General features: G+C 46.2%; 6 protein-coding genes across 6 annotated transcripts; 4 read left to right on the forward strand and 2 right to left on the reverse strand.

The window, feature by feature from the left end:
- Window positions 1-306: 306 nt before the first annotated feature.
- N7537_008568 (uncharacterized protein) lies at window positions 307-8,117 on the reverse strand (the record flags this gene model as incomplete). Its single annotated transcript, XM_056899623.1, has 25 exons — window positions 307-1,131; window positions 1,201-1,554; window positions 1,606-1,713; window positions 1,764-1,930; window positions 1,991-2,218; window positions 2,270-2,366; window positions 2,421-2,503; window positions 2,558-2,930; window positions 2,983-3,520; window positions 3,574-3,742; window positions 3,793-4,009; window positions 4,064-4,165; window positions 4,218-4,361; window positions 4,412-4,432; window positions 4,487-4,788; window positions 4,839-4,910; window positions 4,963-5,172; window positions 5,223-5,297; window positions 5,348-5,805; window positions 5,870-6,075; window positions 6,123-6,355; window positions 6,422-6,623; window positions 6,675-6,703; window positions 6,760-6,975; window positions 7,037-8,117. 25 exons carry the CDS (start codon window positions 8,115-8,117, stop codon window positions 307-309), a joined length of 6,510 nt encoding a protein of 2,169 aa, XP_056751699.1.
- Window positions 8,118-8,852: 735 nt separating this feature from the next.
- Window positions 8,853-9,798, forward strand: N7537_008569 (uncharacterized protein; the record flags this gene model as incomplete). The annotated part of the gene is made up of 5 exons (XM_056899624.1): window positions 8,853-8,945; window positions 9,162-9,188; window positions 9,213-9,293; window positions 9,451-9,606; window positions 9,664-9,798. 5 exons carry the CDS (start codon window positions 8,853-8,855, stop codon window positions 9,796-9,798), a joined length of 492 nt encoding a protein of 163 aa, XP_056751700.1.
- Window positions 9,799-11,730: 1,932 nt separating this feature from the next.
- Window positions 11,731-12,156, forward strand: N7537_008570 (ester cyclase; the record flags this gene model as incomplete). The annotated part of the gene is made up of 1 exon (XM_056899625.1): window positions 11,731-12,156. The coding sequence occupies one exon, from the start codon at window positions 11,731-11,733 to the stop codon at window positions 12,154-12,156; it is 426 nt and encodes a 141-aa protein (XP_056751701.1).
- Window positions 12,157-14,278: 2,122 nt separating this feature from the next.
- On the forward strand, window positions 14,279-15,713 carry N7537_008571 (CCDC90 family protein; the record flags this gene model as incomplete). The annotated part of the gene is made up of 2 exons (XM_056899626.1): window positions 14,279-15,473; window positions 15,529-15,713. The coding sequence occupies 2 exons, from the start codon at window positions 14,279-14,281 to the stop codon at window positions 15,711-15,713; spliced, it is 1,380 nt and encodes a 459-aa protein (XP_056751702.1).
- Window positions 15,714-16,015: 302 nt separating this feature from the next.
- On the reverse strand, window positions 16,016-17,209 carry N7537_008572 (uncharacterized protein; the record flags this gene model as incomplete). Its single annotated transcript, XM_056899627.1, has 1 exon — window positions 16,016-17,209. The coding sequence occupies one exon, from the start codon at window positions 17,207-17,209 to the stop codon at window positions 16,016-16,018; it is 1,194 nt and encodes a 397-aa protein (XP_056751703.1).
- Window positions 17,210-17,589: 380 nt separating this feature from the next.
- N7537_008573 (purine-cytosine permease family protein) lies at window positions 17,590-19,267 on the forward strand (the record flags this gene model as incomplete). Its single annotated transcript, XM_056899628.1, has 4 exons — window positions 17,590-17,762; window positions 17,822-17,995; window positions 18,064-18,703; window positions 18,782-19,267. The coding sequence occupies 4 exons, from the start codon at window positions 17,590-17,592 to the stop codon at window positions 19,265-19,267; spliced, it is 1,473 nt and encodes a 490-aa protein (XP_056751704.1).
- Window positions 19,268-19,272: the final 5 nt, after the last annotated feature.

Consider the following 19,272-nt stretch of genomic DNA (forward strand, 5'->3'; position numbering starts at 1 on the left):
ACAGCAGTGGATACCTACTGTACTTGAATCTATTTCTAAGAGTAGGTGCATTGGTTACATAGTACGTAGACAAGAATTCATTACAGAGTATTCAGACAAGATATTCATACATTTCACCACATACAATCGTATCTCATCCTACCATAAAATGATCCCACGCCAGATATTAAGGAATCCCTCTCATTCCACACAGATTATGACCCGTTAACCTTTTTTTGCTGAGATTTTTTATTTTCAAATGTTTTTGCGGCTTTTTGTTGTCGAGCTTCCGCTCGTCAATCATGGCAGGGAAAATGAAAATACCCGTTATGGGTCAGCAGTCTTCGCAATGATCTCAACCTGAGACCGAATGATTTCAATTTCACGCTGAACAGCCCAGAGGGCGCGCTGGGCCTCACGGGCTGAGCTACCGAGGTCCTTAGCCGGAACGGTCATCATACCCTCCTCAATGCCCTTGGGAGACCAGTGCTCAACAATGTATTCAAGCTGGCCATCGATCGGGAGAATGCGTCCGCGAATGATGGACAGCTCCTCTAGCTTCGTAGTGGAACAATTGCTGTCGAACTGTTGTCTCCACCGCTCCTTCAGTTGTCGGAAACTGTCCAGAACACCCTCAAGAGACATGGCGATCTTCATACCGTCGGTGAATATCACCTTGCGCATGTGGATTTTATCCCGAGTTGACCAAGTAGCCGCGGGTAGAACGCTCATGCGTCTCATGCACACCTCATGGAAGTGCTGGATAAGTTTGCCTTCACGGGCTTTTGCCCTATAGCGGTTGTTTTCGAGGACCTTCATCACCTGCCGCCAGCGTCGCTGAAGATTCGTGATCATGTCGAGCTCATATCCAGTGTACTCATCAACTTGCCGGTCTTCTTCCAGACCCATTGATAGCGGGTTCTCGGCAATGTGCGACATTTGCAGGATATCACTTAACTGAGCGAATTTGGCATTGCCCTGCGTGAAGGACCGCAGGAAGAGAGGAGCAGACTTTCTATCATCAAGCGCAATGACACAAAGCTCGTCTTTGTGGTTGTAGGCTGCATACTCGCGGATGCAACTTTGCCGGAACCTATCACTGTTGGAAAACTCCAGTGCCATTCCCGGTGGAATAAGGGATGAGCGAAGCGTCTAGTTTTTTGTTTAGTATAATTAGTCAAGCTTATTTTAGGGAACATTGGCATAAGTGAAAATATATACCTTATTGATCGTCTTCTCCATCTCCTTGTAACCGATTGGCTGCTTGGGCCAATAGTTTAGGTTGAGGTTCACGGTCGTCAGAAGCTCAGTGCAGCGCCGTTTGATAATAGGGATTGGAAGATTACTGCGGCCCAGTCCTTGGAATCTCAGAATGCCGCTACTGAGCCCACTTTCGACCTGTTCCATGAGGCCGCAGAAGCTGATGACCATGTTTATCAAGTCGGTTGTTTGCACTCGGATTTCTCTGTCCTTGAACCCATAGTCCTTAGCGGGAGATTGCATAATTGTCGAAAGATGTTGCAAGGCCCAGGACCAGGGAATTACAATGCCCCTTCCTGGATTGGCGATACAAAGCTGTACAATATCAGTAACTTGTTGTATCATCGACGATATTTGGAAACACACAATGTACGTAGTTGCAAATTCGAGCACAGAAAGGACAGCATGGAGTGACCCAAGAGAGGATTTGGGTGTTTTCTCGATACATTGGACAAAGACGCTGATGCTCTTGTGCTGTAGAAAGGTTAGTATAGTTCGATAAATAATGTAGATCAGAGTCTCACAAAGTCTAGAGCGTTGCGTCTCGCAACCGCGGACCGGATTCTCTCAGATGCATTCAACGCTGTTAAAGGCAACGCGAGAGGATGGCCGGATCGCCTAGGGCACGGTGACATGCTGCGATCCATATGCAGAACCAGTGCTCGCTGAAAGCGCGTGGCTGGGTGAGGGCCTGCAAATTTAGATTAACTATTAGAGCTAGTTTTCTTTGAGAAAAGCAAGTTCGTCATACCGAGAATTTGAGCTTCTTGGACCTTCTCCAGAGAAGAGCTCAGACTGCTCATCGAGCTCCACTCCTTGTTCATGCGATAGAACAATAGCTCTTCGAGGCAGTATGCAGTTGCAGCAAACTCTGGATTCCGTTGCAAGTTGGAACGCAAATTTGCAATTGCAGTAGAGGACTGCTCCAGGGAACTAACAATCACTAGCTCCTCTTGGAGTTGTTGGATCCAAGTCCTCCCTATAGTATGTTAGATCTGAAAGGCACAACCAGATTGGATTGACCACTTACTACGACCCAGAAATGGTTTGCTGAATGCCTCGCCCATAAATCTTTGATAGTAAATAGGCGTGAGCCGCGCAAAAACTTCAGCGATGGTGAGAAGGCACTGCGGGAATCAGCTGTTAGTTGAATTTTTATTCCTTCTTTGTGTTTTACTCACATTCAACTTCGAAATGGCGAATTCTGCAGTAGGCTTTTCATGACCCCAGAAGCATTCATTGGCCTTAAGCTTTGAGCAAAATCCTGATTGAAATTGTTAGACATTTTCGAACAATGGCGTGAACAGACATAGCGTACCTTTGTAAAGCTGTTGAAAACATGTGGGAGGGAAATCCTTCTTCATGAGGCTGCATGCATTTTCATGGAACTGAGTAAGTGCTGCAGCAAACTTGTCTTGAATAAAATCCGTTGCAATGCCAAGCAAGTTCTCGAATGAAGACCCATCAAGGGACGTTGCTGTGTAAGTTCTCAACGGAGACCAGTGAAGCAAGATCGTCTGGTTCTCTTGTTTTGGGTTGGTAAAGATGCCACAAGCCATAGCTAGGGAACTGAGGGAGTACTGGCTCCGGGCATAAAAGTCTTGCAGCAGCTTTCCAACCCGGATGACAATATCCATTGGAAGGTGTTCGATTTTGTGCTTGGTGAAGACTGACGGCTCAAAGGCGATCACCTGAAAATAATTAGCTCACTGCCCACAGATTATGTCGAGGTTGACAACAAACAAAGAGACAAAAGATATCCTTCAAAAGACCTTTATCCAGGTTTTTAACTGAAGCGGGTAAATCAATATTGTCAAAATCGTCGATCAACAGCAATAGCGTTTTCCACTGAGCTCCAAGTTTTTCGAGATAAGTCGACTTGACTGATCTTAGCAGCCCATCTCTCTCAGGTTTGCCGGGAATTAAGTCTCTGTGGGCGTACAAAGCTTCGACCATGGAATAATTGAACAGCCTTTCGACAATTGGCTTGTCGACCACTGGCATCAATTTGTGAACCAGCAATGTGCTTATTGCCGCAGGAATTTCACCAACGGCCACTGAGAGATCGTAATATTCAAACCATCGGGACTTTGATGAGTATAGCACACGCAACTGGTCCCACATTTCAAACTCTTTGAAGAAAGCGATCTTGGACACATCTGATCCAAGCATGTTGATGGTTATCGCCCTCAGACTGGTGGAGACACGTCCCTGCTTTAGCAAGATATTGCATAATCTCGAGTAGCGAAGCAAGGTGGGCTGGCTGAGATACTCGCGGTTCCTATACAGAGTTAATATCGTGTAATTAATGTACAGAGAAATAGATGTAAAAACCTGCTGGCGTAGGTGACTAGTTCGTCGAACTGGTCTCCTCGGCGCAAGACCTCGATTGCCGCCTCATATTGACCACAAGAATGATAACACCCCGAAGCTTCGGTGAACAGATTGCCTTTCTCATAGAAAGATGCAGCTTTTTGATATTGTTCACGATCCTTCCAAATTTCTAGAAAAGAGGTCAGTATTCATTAGTCTCGATGTGGTTGAAAAACAAACCTGCAACTTTGCCAAACTGCCCAAGTCCCTCGTAACACATCGCTGCTTCTGCGATGAGACTTATCTCTAAGAAAAGAATAATAGCTTTCTCATAGCAGGCGGTGAATTCTTCCGTATTACCAGCCGCTCGGTGAGATCTTCCTTCTTGCTCGTACAAACAGGCCTGCGAGTGTGTCATTCCCTGAGGATCATTGGCCTTCTTGTAGCAAAACAATGCCTGTTAAACTCTTATTAGTACGAAACTCCTTTCCGGCTTGTGATAGTATATTACCTCTGCAAAGCTCTTCCGATGGAGTAGATGTGCTGCTCTCTTGAGCCACCTGTCTGGGTCCACTGAGCCACCGGCCCGCAGAACCATGACCTTTTCCACAACCTAAGAGAGATGAGATGATTGCGCGAGTCATCTGGATCAGAAGCGTACTTACATTAGGGTCTTTCTGTTTTACAACCTCAGCGAGCTCGAGGCTGTTGCTCTGTGAGAGCGTTTGAAGAATGGGGTCAACGCTATTCTCTTGGGTCTCCATGAACCAAAGGTGCTTTCTGGCGCGTGTTACGGCAACATATAGTGACTAGTTATCACTGTTAGCAGAAGGAATTTTTAGGAAAAGAATAACTATACCTTAAGTTCGGAGCACAAAGCCTAGTTGGACAGGTTAGCTATCATAACGGGTTGGCTATTTCATGAGATACTCACTGCATTCTTCTGACAATCAAATTGTGTTCGTGCTGCATGAACAAGCATGTAAAGGCAGCGGTAGCTACTACCAAGTCCACTGCTGCCGAAGAAGTCATACACCAAGACATCATCAAACTCCATACCCTTGCTTTCTAGTATTGTCAAGACAAGGGCAATCTCCCCAATTTGGGTTTGCAGTTTGTCCTTTGATGCATCATCTCGGACAAGGATGACTTGCTCAGCGCCAAAGTCGGCGACCTTGTCGTTGAGCTTGACCAGGCCAATCATTTTGGCAGAAAGAATCGAGGAGTCAAATCCCGCTATGTGACAAATGTTAGTGATTGAAAGCAAATATAGCGATGCGACATACCAAAGATAATTGGTTTCGGCCCTCCAATATAGCCAATCTCTGGGTCCAATTTGTCAATTGTTTCCGGGAATCCTATGTATAAGAAGTTAGATAGAGACAATTTGATCTTTGGAATTTCTCATACCATGCCAGAGTAGCTGCATCACCCATGATGCGAAATTTAGAATACCCTGATGCGAGCGATAATTCTTAGCCAGAGAGAATTGAACCGGCTTGGCAAAGGAAGGCTGATTTAGTTCATTGGCAATGACTTCGTAATGATCGTAGAATAAAGCCTTTATCTCAGGAAACCGGAAAACTGAATCTTTGGAGATGCATTGGGCAGTATCACCAGCTAGGTTCTGTTAGTTGATTAAGTTCGTGGATCAACTGTGAGAGGCTTACCGAGGTGAATCCCACGGGCGTCACTGAGGCAGCCCAAAAGCAAGACAATGTCCAGACAACGCAAGTCTTGAATTTCTAAACATGTGGTTAGCAGGTTGCTCTCGAATATTGAAAGATAGACCCACCATCAACATAGATTTCCTCAAAGCAGCGCTGAATCTGCTCCGCAAGAGCTTTTTTATTTCTTAAAGACTTCAGCAAAGCACTGACGCGATCTAACTCATCGATGTCTTTGCGCAGCTTCTTTTGCTTTTCATAGCGCTCAAAGGCTCCAAATACTTTCTCACGCTCTGCCTCAGAGATAAAAGCGGGAGAAGCTTTCGCGTTCTTCTTGACATATTCTGCGCGGTACAACGGCTTCAGGCTTTTTGCTGTGACGCTGGAACCTTTAATGACGCCCATGATCTCTGCGAAGAGGAGCTCTGGAGAGCAAGATGGTGGAGCTAATCCACCTAGAGAGCCCCAATATTCGGTTTTGAAAATGCTGAAGTCAATCACTCGTGGCTTGTCTCCCACTGGTGGGTCCAGATCCTTTGTCTTATTGGGATTGATATCTCGTAGGAAATCTTTTCGATCGGCCATTCTACTTCAAGTTAGAGAGGAAATATTGAAAATATTGACAATTGCGGTATCGAAGATGTTCAAACCTAATTGTATTCTCCAGAAGCCCAAGGAACTCGTCGTAAGTACAGACGACCGGGAAATGCCAGTTCTTTAAGGCAAAGAATGAAGTGGGTTTTAAGTCCGAATCGACATATTCTTCGGTCGATGGAGCCTTAGATTGAGCATCGATCAGGCTTTTAACATATGTTTGAAGCTTTGAGGCCAGATAGGAGGAACGAGTCAAGAGAAGCTATTCATGTCAATTTTCCATCCACCGTTGTGAGAAGAAAAACATACCTGTCGAGCTTGCTGCTCATCTGATACCGACTGCCTTGCTTTGTGCTTAGCAAGCATCTTAAACAGTAGACAAGTAGTTTTCCCTGTACCACTTCGTCCTAGGATCAAGGTCGAAGTGCTGAAGTGCATCACAATCTCTAATTCTTCGGGCGAGAGATCAAACGGGAACTCTTCCGTGCCGCTCTCATCAATTATTGACTTTAGAAACGGCTCGGTGAGATTGTAAAACTTGTCTTGAAATTCATGGTCAGCTTATGGCCTATAGGACTTGGGATGGATTGATGGGGAAGAATTCATACTTGACATCTCAATTAGAGCAGGGTTGGCCTTGGAGGAAGAAATGGATTTCATTTGGTAAGACCCAGTGTCTTTCACGTTTTGAAACCGCTGTGGTGTCCAAGTTCCATCGGATTGTTGAACAGGGCGTTCCAAACAGAGCTGAGCGAGTTGAGGAGTGTAGGATTCCTGAATCAAAATTATTTGCTCAATGGCAGTTTCCAACTTTAAACCTCAGTTAGCAGATTTCTCATATTGTTCGATTTAAAAACACACCTCCTCTTCCGAGGTCACGATTTGCCAAACTGCCAAAGTCAGCATAGATCCGTAAGTCTCGATGCCATAGTTTGAGGACCCTTACCTTTGACAATCTGCTGCTGCACCCATGGAAGCTCATCGTAAAAGCCGACATCAACCTGCCATAGGATTGAGACAGTTGCGGAGGCGCTCACTTCCAAGATCGGAACCTGCATTCTTTTCTTCTGTTGCTTAGATCCCACACGCCGAGATAGATCTTTGCCTTTCCATTCGCCGCTTGCCAAATCTCTGAGCTTTTGTTCAACCCCGCCAAAATCGCCTAGGTGCGGTTAGAAATGACCAAATCGTGCAAGCTGGAGGCAAACAGGTGATTGACTTACCTCCGTGTACGAGTTTTTTTGCATTCTTGAAAGCGATGTCAGATAGCAAAACCTTCCACAGACCGACTCTTTTCCCGAAAATGTCCTGGGCACTGCCCGGTGCTGTAGTTCGATCCGAGGGCAAGTCTGCCGAGCTAGCCAGAGTGCCCGTGACACTACCGGTAGTGAGCCTATCCAAACAGATTCGGCATGGGAAACTTTCCAGGGCAGAGCGCATCAGTGCGGGTATTATCTCGTTTTGGAGATGCTCCCCTGCATGGGTGAGGCCTCGGGCGGACAATGGTGGTGGGAGGCTGAAGTGGTTCATCTGTTGAAGGATCTCATTTGAGACCTTGAACTCGTTTTGGCACTCCTTTTTGGTGCCTTGCTGTGCTGGAGTCGGATTCTTGTCGTCCCGATTCAACACTTTCATTGATTCCAGTGGAGGTAGGTTCTCCACCTTGACTCGTTTTAATTCTTCTTCGTATGATGTGTCAATAAGCAAGTTGATCGATTCCATCAGTTTCTGAGAGATATCCCAGCTCTCCACAATACCTCCCATTCCATGATCAGCGGAACAGGCCTGGCACATGGAGATTAACCTGTCTCCGACCTTCCTGGAGAGAGCAATGGGAAGGTAATTCCTTTTTGACAACAACCATTCCTTCAAAACCACAGTGTATTTTTCGTTAGCCACCAGGTGATCGAATAGGTCGTGTGAGGAGAGGAGGATGTTGGTCAAGTCACGTAGAAATTGAGAGTGTTGTTTGGTGATGAGAGGTAGCGCGGCTCCAACGAGTTGGATCATCTGTGGCGGCGAGAAGATATTATCGTGAACGAACGGGAGGACCATGGTTTTGAATATCTCCTCAGCAACAGGACTCGGTAGCAGCTTAGCTCGTAGGATCTCAAAGGATCTCAAAAGACGTGAGTGTGTCTGGTCGGGTTTGAGAACAAGCTGATCATGGATTACTCCATCTTGCATGGCTCGCTGTAAGCGAGTGTAGTACTTCTCGACATTCGAGAGAGCATGGTTGTATTCGTGAAGTCCAGGCTTCTCCTGCAGCAAGATTAAGGTCCACGGGGTCTGTACGGACGCCATTGTGGCGTGAGAAGACTCAATGCTTCTTGCTTACAGTTTGAGAAGTGGGTCGACACAAATAGGGACCGATAGACGCGTCACGCACCTGGTGAGGGACGGTTTTTTTTTGGGGGGATTTTCTTCGGGATTTTCTGGTAATCAGAACTAGAACAGGAAATGGTAGGGTTAGGAAAGTCAGGCGAAGACAAAACAATGGGTTCACCACTGTCTGGCCAACTGATGGCTTGAAGTGATAAAGATCGATGTGTGTCGAAGAAGTAAACAAAAAGGAGAGAGAGGTGGAAGAGGAGAGAGACCAGGGTCATATGGCCAGACGCGTGCCTTCCAAATGAGAGATGTCCCTCAGACGTGTACAGTCGCTCCTTCCCTAAAAGCTCTTTGTGCAAAACAAACACAAACATCTCTAGACGAGCCAGGAAAGTCACTACATACCATCTGAGAATAGCGGGAGCCCCTCCAAGTGTAGTGCTTAATTACCCTTCTGTGAGAGAGAACAGTCAATATTCGAAGAGTGACATATTAAGATCCTCCCCAAGGTGAGGCTGTCCGAGCTGCACTTATAGGGCTGCCGTTATTGAAAAGTAAAGAGTCCTTAGCAATATAGTCCATAAAGGTCTCTCACAATTCCATATCCAACGAGCAGACTCTCGGGGGGTAGTTATTATGCTGTATGATATAGTACTTCGTCGCAATTGCACCCATGCGGGCTAACACGCTAGTAGAGACATCTCCCCCATGTTGAGTTGGCGAGTCACGCCTTCGGCTGTACTTAAGTTGTCGAACCAAATCAAGAATGCTGCGCTTGATTATGGCGCGTCTTTTGTCATGGTCAGTTCGGTCTTCAGGCGAATACTCTTATATGGATCTTCGAGGATGTCAGAAAGCGAAAGGTTGCGTCTTGTTCAGTAGGTCTTATTCAGTATGTTTCCACTTGTATCTGGCGTTAATTTAGCTCAAAGTATGTATTGCTAAATGCGGATCGATACCTGATATTCTTTATCAGGAAAATTAGAATCTTTCATCCTTTCACAAAATCGGAGATAGGAGAGAAAGGAAGGCCGAAGTATTCAGGTATGACTAAACAAGGTAACACAGGCTCTGGGCCACGGCGTTAGCTTCAAGAAGCGTGCTCCTAAGGCTATCAAGGAGATCCGCGCCTTCGCGGAGCAGGCTATGGTAAGTTTTTACGGGCATATCCTATACAGCAAACCAAAGACTTTAACAGCGACCTATTTATTTGGAGCTATGCGTCCTCTGTAAGAGCAACTCTTCCAGGTATGTCGATCATTTCCAAAGGAAATTTGATATATGAAAGACTGACACTCTCCGGTAGAATTCTTCCAAGAGGTCGTTGATAATTTTGAAGAAGGAACCCCTGGAACGGATCCGTCACTCTACTGTTCTGAAAAATGGCGCTAAGGAACCCGGTGGGTACACCACCGCCAGACGGGAAGAAAAACTGGAGTGCTTCTTAAAGACGATCCAACTCGTAAGTACAGATGAATATAGTTATTCCTCTAGCTAATAATACCAATGACATTATCAGTCGCATCAGAATGGCCGGCATGGTCTCCCTGATCCAGAATATATGGCCCGGAAAACACCATGTGCCAAGGACCACTTTTGCCTTCATATCTTACGGGGACTGGGACTCGATTATATTCTGTCCTCTGTCATTTGAGTTTCCACGTAGAAAGTACACATTATCCCACTATCCCGAGACTATTCAGCCGCTGAATAAACAAATCCGATGCTAGTTTCTTTTTATCATTATCTTTCCTGCCATATTTTACCGTTGTTTTGTAGAGTTCCTTGACCTCTTCAGACTTCTACGCCCGAAACCACGCCATTAGTTTACAGCGTCGGCCTTTATATTCAACTTCACTTGAGATGTAGATAATATACTAGTCAAAAATAGCCGCCATAGGGTCTGATTCGTTCTTGGGTTGGGGGAAAATATTCAACAACTTCAGATCCTTCAGATTATGGTAAGGTGGGTCTAAATCTAGTAAAGCAACGATTTCTTTAATCGGAAGGTAAACCATCCAGATCTTATAAACTATGCTAGGAAGATCGGACTTAGAAAAGCAGTCAACGATGAATTTTTTTCCTATTTAAGTCAAATAGATAAATGAGAAAGGTCCTATCGTTGCTAGTGGTATCGGAGTCTAGTAAGAAGATGATTTTTTTCATGGTCTGTATCATTGTATCTGACTGATGAAATTCGTCTCGATGAGTTCTGCTACGCCAGTCTTTACCCACCTAATTAGCCTTGTCTTAACAGGGGATCTAGTCTTACGTATTATAATCCACAGTCTCTGTGGATTTTCTATGGGAGATGCAAATGTGATGTGGCGACAGCCAGTAATTCTCCGAACATCCCTAAGAATGGACTTCCAATCGATCTACGTCAATGTTGAATTGATGGCATAGTCAAAATCAAGCCATTTAACTCAAGCTTCTCTCCTTGCTTGTTCTTGTTCTACACTTTTGGTCAAGATCTCGCTATCCTTGGTATTGCACCATGCTAGGTTTGAATTCTGGTTGGTCGAATTCTTGGACTGACGTCGCCCTACTGGGGTTTCGACGATTGGTACATTTGGTGAGAAAGAAAGAGACATCACATTGCTTTTATCCCCACGGTGACTAATCCCTCCTAATCACCCAAGCCCTAGAGGCCATGAGGACACATCTATTGAAAATTAATCGATTGCGTCAGTGTTCGGACATCGCTGCAGCGGCCACTTATTTGAGGGCCGCAACTTGCAGATGGGCAACCAGACTACACGATAGTCAGGTCACATAAAGAACTCCATCTTAGGCACCACCCACTCCTAAGAAGACAAGAAACATTCTACCCTATGCAGACGGGTGAAAGTCCTGAGTACCAACCTAAGCAGTCCGGAGCAGGATAAGGTAGCCGTTTCCTTCCTTTTTGCCAACCATATATTATAGTACCTAGTTGGCCGGCACAATACCCGAAGATTGCAAACTATACAACCATACCAAACAGCGGTGCGAATGCCGGGAATCCCTGATTGTCGGTAAATTATTGATTGAACCGCAAATTCATACGCCAATACAAACTATACAAAACATGACATACAAACATTGGAGCTGAGCCCGGGAGTAGTCACCGCGCGCTTATTGGTTGAAACTCCGCAAGAAGGCAAACCATGCAAACGTGCCAAACAGAAAAATCTAGATTATTCATAGTTCATAGATGTAAGGATCATACTTTAGAGTACGTGAGTTCAAAATATAAGTATGCCTCAATTCCTAGATGAGATCCATAGGATACAACAAAAAGTCTCTCTTGATAATCCAACACTTTGCAACCAAAGGTAAATTCTCATCGCTCCTTACCTTATTAAACCTCCCGAGAGGCGTCTTTCAATGAACCTAGGTTCCAATCCATATTCTTCGGATTACGATCAAACAATCTGTCGTGGTGGTTTTCACTGATTTTTGGTCTCAGAAACTCGGCGAAGAAAAGCGACTTCTATATCCAACCCACCCCTTCGTCAAGACGGAATCACTAGATGTGAGTCAAAATTGAAGATTTTTCTTCTATTCTGTAAGGCAAAAATTAACGTATCCTTCAAGTAACATCATGTCTCGCCCCCTTTTACAGAGGATGCATCGATTTGTTGAGTTTATCAATTCAGGCGATGAAACCATAGGACAAGAAGTGGTTTCCGAATCAGCTGTGTTCTACGTTCCGTTTTCGGATACGCCACTAAAAGGATTGCCTGGATACATGCAAATTCTTGGCATGATGCGCTCCGCTTATCCAGATATTCAGTGGACACTTGACGATACAGTTATCGAGGACGATAGAGTTGTAGCGCAGTTCACTTTGTGTGGAACTCACGAAGGCGAATTCTTCGGTGTTCCGGCTTCCGGGAAGAAAATCGAGGCACGAGCTATGAATATCTATCGGTTCACAGATGGAATGATTGTGGAGGAGACTGGCTTGCCTGATATTTTTGGGATAATGCTGCAAATTGGGGCTATTAACCCTCCGGTTGCTCATTAGGATTCCTAGGCCGCTTTGAGAATGTCACTCTAAGATTCAACATTCATCGTCGATCTTGTACAATAACGAATACGTACCTTAGGGTAGGCTGAGAATACATGACGTAAGGCGATATATGACCAACATAAATTGAACCCCATTTTCAGGCCTATAATACGAGGTAGTACTAAGGGTAGATCCTTGGCGAAGAGGCTGTAAGGTATCTGGGACCCGGGACATAAAGCGAATCATGTTGAGTGTTTTAGGCATCTCGAAACATAAACTCAAATGCCCTGGAAGCCCGTCTCAGCTTGAGTCAGATGTCAGCTATAGACAGACGCCGGCAATCAATGGGAAGATCCTGCCAGAAGCAGATATTTAGTTATCTATACCTCCAATAGTCAGGCTAGCGTGGCGAAAATGGCCCCTAGCACTTTATTCTCTTACTCCGACCTGATTAATATACCGTTTAAGAAAGGAGCCGAAGTCTCGGTCGGGGTCTTCTGCGTAGTAGCTCCAATTACGTCTTATGAACCCTTTGAGCTCTGCAAAAATTCTTCAATTGGGTTCAGGTCCGGCGAGTACGAAGGCAAATAAATCAATCTAACTCCCGTATCGGCATATATCTGCGAAATCCGCTCGGAGTGGTGAAACGATAAATTGTCTATGACTAGAATAGACTTCGGCTCCCGCTATCTTCTATATGACGAAGTTTATCGATAAAATATTCGAATATAGCGGCATCTATTAAACCACGAAAGACATAAGTAAGCAAAATACCATCTTAGGCATATATAGGCAGAATTTGATAAAGCTCGTCACGGTGAAACTATGATACTTATCGAGGTGCTATACTAAGTGGTGGCCAGCCTATCCGTTAGAAACCAACCCGTTTATCATATCTAGACTTATCGATATAAATGAGGTGGTACGATTCGAATTCCAATAGATTATAGAGATAAATTTCTCGTAATTCAGCACTCTGCTCTTTAGCACTCTGTCTTACGGTCTTTTTAGACTAGCCTTAGGATATAAGGGCCCTTCTAATACTAGAGGTAGTTACTAGCGTCTGAAATTCATCCTATAGAAAGATAGTCATTTCCTTTAGATATAGACCTAGCTTTTCTAGTAGGTAGTTATAGAGTGCCTCTATCATCGGTGGTGTTATACTTCGTCTTCGACCGATACGAGTCAGGGGAGTATAAACGTGTCTAAACAGTCGTAAGTTCCTACGGATGTTTTTGATCGTTTGTTCGATATATTCTGCTGCCTCCGCCATTTAAGAACGGGTTAAGGACTGGCTTTCAATTATGTCGCGAATGAGATGCAGCTGTGACAAGGATAGTCTCGGTGCCGTAATGCGTAGAAATCCTAGCAGTTCCGAGATGGTGGTGCTAAAAAGGATGCACGTTATAAATGGAGGGGCAGTGAAGGTTAGATCGTATAGGAGTTTCATGGTAGATATACGTTAAGCAGTTGTTCTGGAAATAAAAAAGTTCTATTCTTAGGACTGAATTATTTACGCTGTATCATAAAATAGACTAGTGTGGTCTCGGGTACGAGCCGAGAAACAAAGCGTGAGTGTCCGGGGGTAAACTGTTTTCGAATTCTACTGTATCTACCTAAGACATCAAACAAGATACCAGAGGGTTCTTACCTATAAAATCTCTAATAGTATCATCATTGTTGTCATTTTTGTCGAGTTTGTCGGATATTGAATACATATTCCGGTTTACCTTTTTCGGTTTTGGGGTTGGAGAGGGGACTGGGACTAGTATAAATCGGAAGTCACTTCCTTGAAATATATTCTCGAGAGCTTATAGTAGTTGTATGAAGCTCTGGAGACAAGCAGGTTGAACTCGGTCCCAAAAAAAAGGTGAAGGGCCATGATGAGGGCCGGTACCCGCAATGTTTGCATCTCAGTCTATACATACATGAATGTATATACCTTTTCATTGGACGATAAATGAAGTATCGAATATCCTCAGGAATGTGTAGAGTAATCTTGGAATACTAGCAACCAATCAGATCCTTCCGAGGTCGGAAAACTAGGCGGGCACGTGTGAAGCTGACTAATCATACATCACCGGAGACGGGGGTGACGTTGGTTATTCCCCGCGGGAAAGAAAGTTAGCTTCTTCATATGCCGGTTACCACTATGGCCACACCGAGGCTGCCATTCTTGTATCCGAATTTGATGCGCGCGGTGCGATCATGCGAACCGAGAACATACCGCTCACTTAGAATCCCATACCGACTCAGTCAACGCTTCCATACGAGCCAGCAACGGGAGCGCGATTCCTATCAGCGGCGATATGGTCCAGCTGTCGAGCCGAGCACCGCTCCTTCATTGCGTCCCAAGAAGCGCTCACATGACCAGGTCCAGGAGACCCCAGAGGGTCCATCGGCTGGACACGAGGCTGTAAATGCCCCCGAGCAGGAGGAAGCTTCGCCGGAAGAGTCACAATCGGAACCACCACCACAGGAAGCCGAGCACAGCACCGCAGATGTCGCTTCTTCGGAAACTCCAGCCCTAGATCAACAAACTGAAGCCGAAGCTGAATCCAGGGAAGACCACCCCCCTACAGACCGGGAGCCACACGAGGAGCAGGCAAAGGATATAGATGGTGCCGAACAGGAACAGCCTTCAGCTTCTTCGTCCCGTCCTTCCGAAAACGCTTCGGAAGAAAGTACAGATAAATCTTCGTTCACAAGCCAAACTCCGTTCGATGACGTCCTCCACATGCCCTCGCCGTCTGTTTACCTAACCCCAACCGGGGAATCCTCCTCGTCCGAGAATCGCCCGCCACATTTGTCCCCAACACCGTATGTGCACCCTTTCGACACATATTCGTTGGTACAGGATCTGTCCAAAGGAGGATACAGCCAAGAGCAGTCTACTACAATGATGAAAGCTGTGCGGGCTATCCTACAGAACAACCTCTCCCTGGCCAGGGAGAGCCTTACTTCCAAATCCGATGTCGAGAATGAGGAATATTTGTTCAAAGCAGCCTGCTCTGAGCTTCAGTCATCGCTTCAGACAGCCCGAAACTCGGAAATACAGCATCAGCGCTCATCGCGCACACAATTGCAGCATGAAACGGATATAATATCGCAGCGTCTCAGCCAGGAACTTGCAGGCATGAAAGATGACATCAAGGGCATGTTCAATGATCACAAGATGACCACGCGAGAGCAGCAGCGGAGCATTGATACCTCTGTTCAAGAATTGAACTACAAGATCACCGTGTCGCTGAACAGCGATGGAAAGAGTGAGATCGAGGGTCTTCGATGGATTTTGACCAGACGCGCTGCCTTGACGATTGCCATCTGCGCTTGTAAGTGACTCATCCTTTCTGATTGGTTCTTTCGTGTGACTAATTCGATTATAAGTCATGATCATCGTCTTCTTGAAGTATGCTTCCACGCGCAAGGTGCCTGAGCCCAAGCAAGTCAAGCAAGCGGAGAAGCCGGCCGTCGTCAAAGAAACCACCACTGAAACCCGAGTCGCCCAAGACGGTGGTATTCAGACAGCCGTTCCGTCCGCTGACGCACATCTCGGTGAATCCCTTGGTTAAGATGTTGAACCCAAATCCTCGCCTGATACACCTCCTTTCATTACCCACTTAATATTTCCACTCCCCATGTCTTATAGCCATCGGCCCACATACTCTTCTCTTTCATTTCTCTCCGGTCTCATGTATGTATCTGCTTGACCGGGCTCTTTTACACTCCTTTTACCACCAATTAGACAAAAGCCGATATACGTATTTTTACATAACATGACAAACCCACCTAACCAGGTATGTACAACAGACTCAAATCACAAAAACCACATTTTCATTTTCGCACATCAAAGCTCAGCCCCTAAAACCCTTAACTATTCCTTAACCCAAGGCACCTCCTCAGGACGATACTTATAAGCCCTAAACACCGCATTACTAAGATAATCAAACCCAATCGCCTCCATCTCCTCCAACTCCTCTTTCCTCATAACCTCCTTATAATTCCCCAGCTGCGGCACAACAAACTCCCAAACAACCTCACCCCCTTCAGTAACCTCCATAACCCGCCCACTAGCAGCCTCACAGACCAAAACATTCCCCCCAACCAACTTCTGCGCAGACCCCATAAACGGCGTAAAGAACCCTAAACCTCCTGTCGAAAAATCCTTATACTCCCACTTAACAGCTCCTTCCTTTGAAACAACAATCGCCCTCGAAAATGGCACAGAAATCCCAGGCCTGAAAACACCATTATCAAGAATCAACATATCCCCCGCCTCATTGATCTCATGAGCGCAATGCTGCTGGCTAACAACCGGCGCACCAAGATGCCATTTCACCGCACCCGTAGCACGACTAATAACAAAAACACTCGACGCATTCCTCGACGAAGCAATGATATCCCCGGCAGAATCAAACGAAACGCTATTGATGAGCGGCCAGTGCTCGCGCGTGTAATGCGCATGTGCAGCAAAGACAGTAGGATCCAGATGGTCAATTGCGCGCCATGACCAGAGGAGCTTGGCGCCGGTTTCACCGCCGCTGCCGTCGAAGTCTGCGGAGGAGGAGGTCGTGCTTGTTGACCATGGCTGGACGAGTTTTATGCAGTCGCTGTAGATTACGCCGTTTGGGGCTTCGGTGGATGGGATTCCGCCCTGCACGCGCGCTGCTTCGGCGCTGGTCAGTGGCTCAAGAGTTGTGTATAGGATTGTCCCGTCGTCGAGGTGGTTTTGGTCGTGGTGTGCTAGCGGGTCGCTGTATTGACGGAGGATCTCGCCGTCTGGGCTCACTTGTATCATTACGCCGCCGCGGTACTTCGCCCACATTGGGAAGAGGTTCGGGGCATCTGGGTGAGCGCCGTTGTAAGCTAGGTTTCCGCCTGCGAGGATGCGGGCGTGGCGGCCGACACGGTGGGGGAGGGTCCAGCGGTGCACTTCTTTGCCTGTTGTTGAGACTAGGTGTGCGGTGTTTGAGGTGAGAGGTGCGTATAGAACATAGCCTGGAGAGACGCGCTCGGCGTCGACTCCGCGGAGACCGAGGCCTCGGCGGCGGAATGTGTGCTGCTCCATTGAAGATGAGTCAATTGATTAAGGAAGTTTTTGAGGAAGGTGATTTGAAGAAAGGAAAAGCAATGCAGATGTACGGAACTTTATGTTTGGTGAAATTGAGGAAAGTGGATTACACTCGTTGTTTCTTAGGGCATCCCGGACCGGCATGCCGCGGTATACCGCGGGAGATAAGTATTAGCCAAGAGACGTTCGATATGGCGCGAGATAAGCCCAATCATGGCTGATAATAGGTATAGTTCAGTGTGTAAGATGTTATCGATGAATAGATGATGAATAGAAAAGGAGATATTGTGGAAATATAGAAAAGGGAGTGTTTCCCCGGCTTATGGTCGTACATTGACAAGTTCACTTCACTTTTCTATCTGGGACTACTCGTCGAAATGAACAACTATAATGAATCTATAGAGAAACAAGAGCCTGGTACAGAGACAGTGAAGCCTCATCGACCATTCTTTAATGGAAGATTCTCCATCGAAGAAGGTGGCATCGAACGGATCACCGATGAAGAACGACAACAGAATACAACCAAGTTCTGGCATGCTGCGACATTCTGGTAAGACTAAGATCCGAGTGAATATAGATCATGGCTAAGATATCACTTTCTATTTACAGGTTCAGTGCAAACATGGCTGTAGCCACCCTCAACATCGGTTCCCTGGGAGGTTCTCTCGGGCTTCCCTTCTGGGACTGCTTCATCGTCATTCTCATAGTCAACATCACAAGCAACTTGCTACCAGCTTGGACATCGGTATTTGGATTAACGGGGCTACGAATGACAACCTTCTCGTGAGTAACGACTTCCCACAATTAGCCCTCTGCACCGAAATATTCCACTAACACCCGAATTCTCCCAGACGATACTCATTCGGCTACTGGGGTAACATGCTCGTCGTCATATTCTCCATGATTGCTACAACGGGCTGGAATGCAATCAACTCCATCTCCGGTGCAGCCGTCCTACACGCTGTCTCAGATGGCCGATTCCCTATCTGGGCTGGCGTGATTGTGATCTGCGTGGCTGTCTGGGTTATCTGCGTTCTGGGAATTACCTGGATCCATCGCCTCGACACATTTATCTGGATCCCGCCGTTGGTTGTGTGGTGTGTCGCAGCTGGGACAGGTGCTTCCAAGCTCACCGGCGAGGACCATTCGCGTCTTCAGGGCTCAGATAAAGCTGCTGCGATTCTTACCTTCATAGCTTTGATTTTCTCCTTCTCGGTCTCTTGGGTGAATTGTGCGGCGGATTATAATGTGCGCATGCCTAAGGATACGCCGCGCTGGCAGATCTTTGGTGCTACCTATGTGGGTATATCCGTTCCTACTGTGCTTGTTCAGACTCTTGGTGCAGCCTTGTATACAGGTACGATCACCAATACAGCGTGGAAAGGGGCGTATACGGCTTCTTCAATTGGGGGGTTGCTCAAGATGGCATTGGAGCCTGCAGGCGGATTTGGAAAATTTTTGATGGTTCTTGCGGCATTGAGCTCGATTCCGGTGAGTGAACGAAACTGGTAGTTGGGTTAATCTACCAGTTGGTCATTTTTAAAATTCGCATGCTAATTTTTGGAAAAGAATAACATCCCAAACAATTACTCCTTTGCGCTACACGCACAAAATCTGGGACAATGGGCTATTCGCATTCCCCGTGTGGTCATGGTCACATTTGGATTTATCGCGGCGATAATAGTCGGCTGTTGTGCAGCCGAATATTTCTCAGATACTCTGCAGACATTGCTTAGTGTGATTGGATACTGGACTGTGATTCACATCACTCTAGTGATGGAAGAACATTTCATTTTCCGTCGTGGATGGAATGGATATGATTTCGACGCTTGGAACAGCGTCACTAGTTTGCCATTTGGGTGGGCCGCAATCGGGGCTTTTGCCTTTGGGTTCCTGGGTGCTGCTCTTGGTATGAAAACCGCGTGGTATTCAGGTCCTATTGCTTCCTTGATTGGCAAGAATGGTGCAAATATAGGTCACGAGTTGACATTTGCGTTCTCTGGAGTCGTATTCCCTCTGTTCCGGTGGATTGAAAAACATTATGGGGGCCGGTGAAAAGC

This window comes from Penicillium hordei (assembly GCF_028827395.1).
Source record: "Penicillium hordei strain IBT 12815 chromosome Unknown utg000004l_segment0_segment0, whole genome shotgun sequence".
Classification (NCBI taxonomy): domain Eukaryota; kingdom Fungi; phylum Ascomycota; class Eurotiomycetes; order Eurotiales; family Aspergillaceae; genus Penicillium; species Penicillium hordei.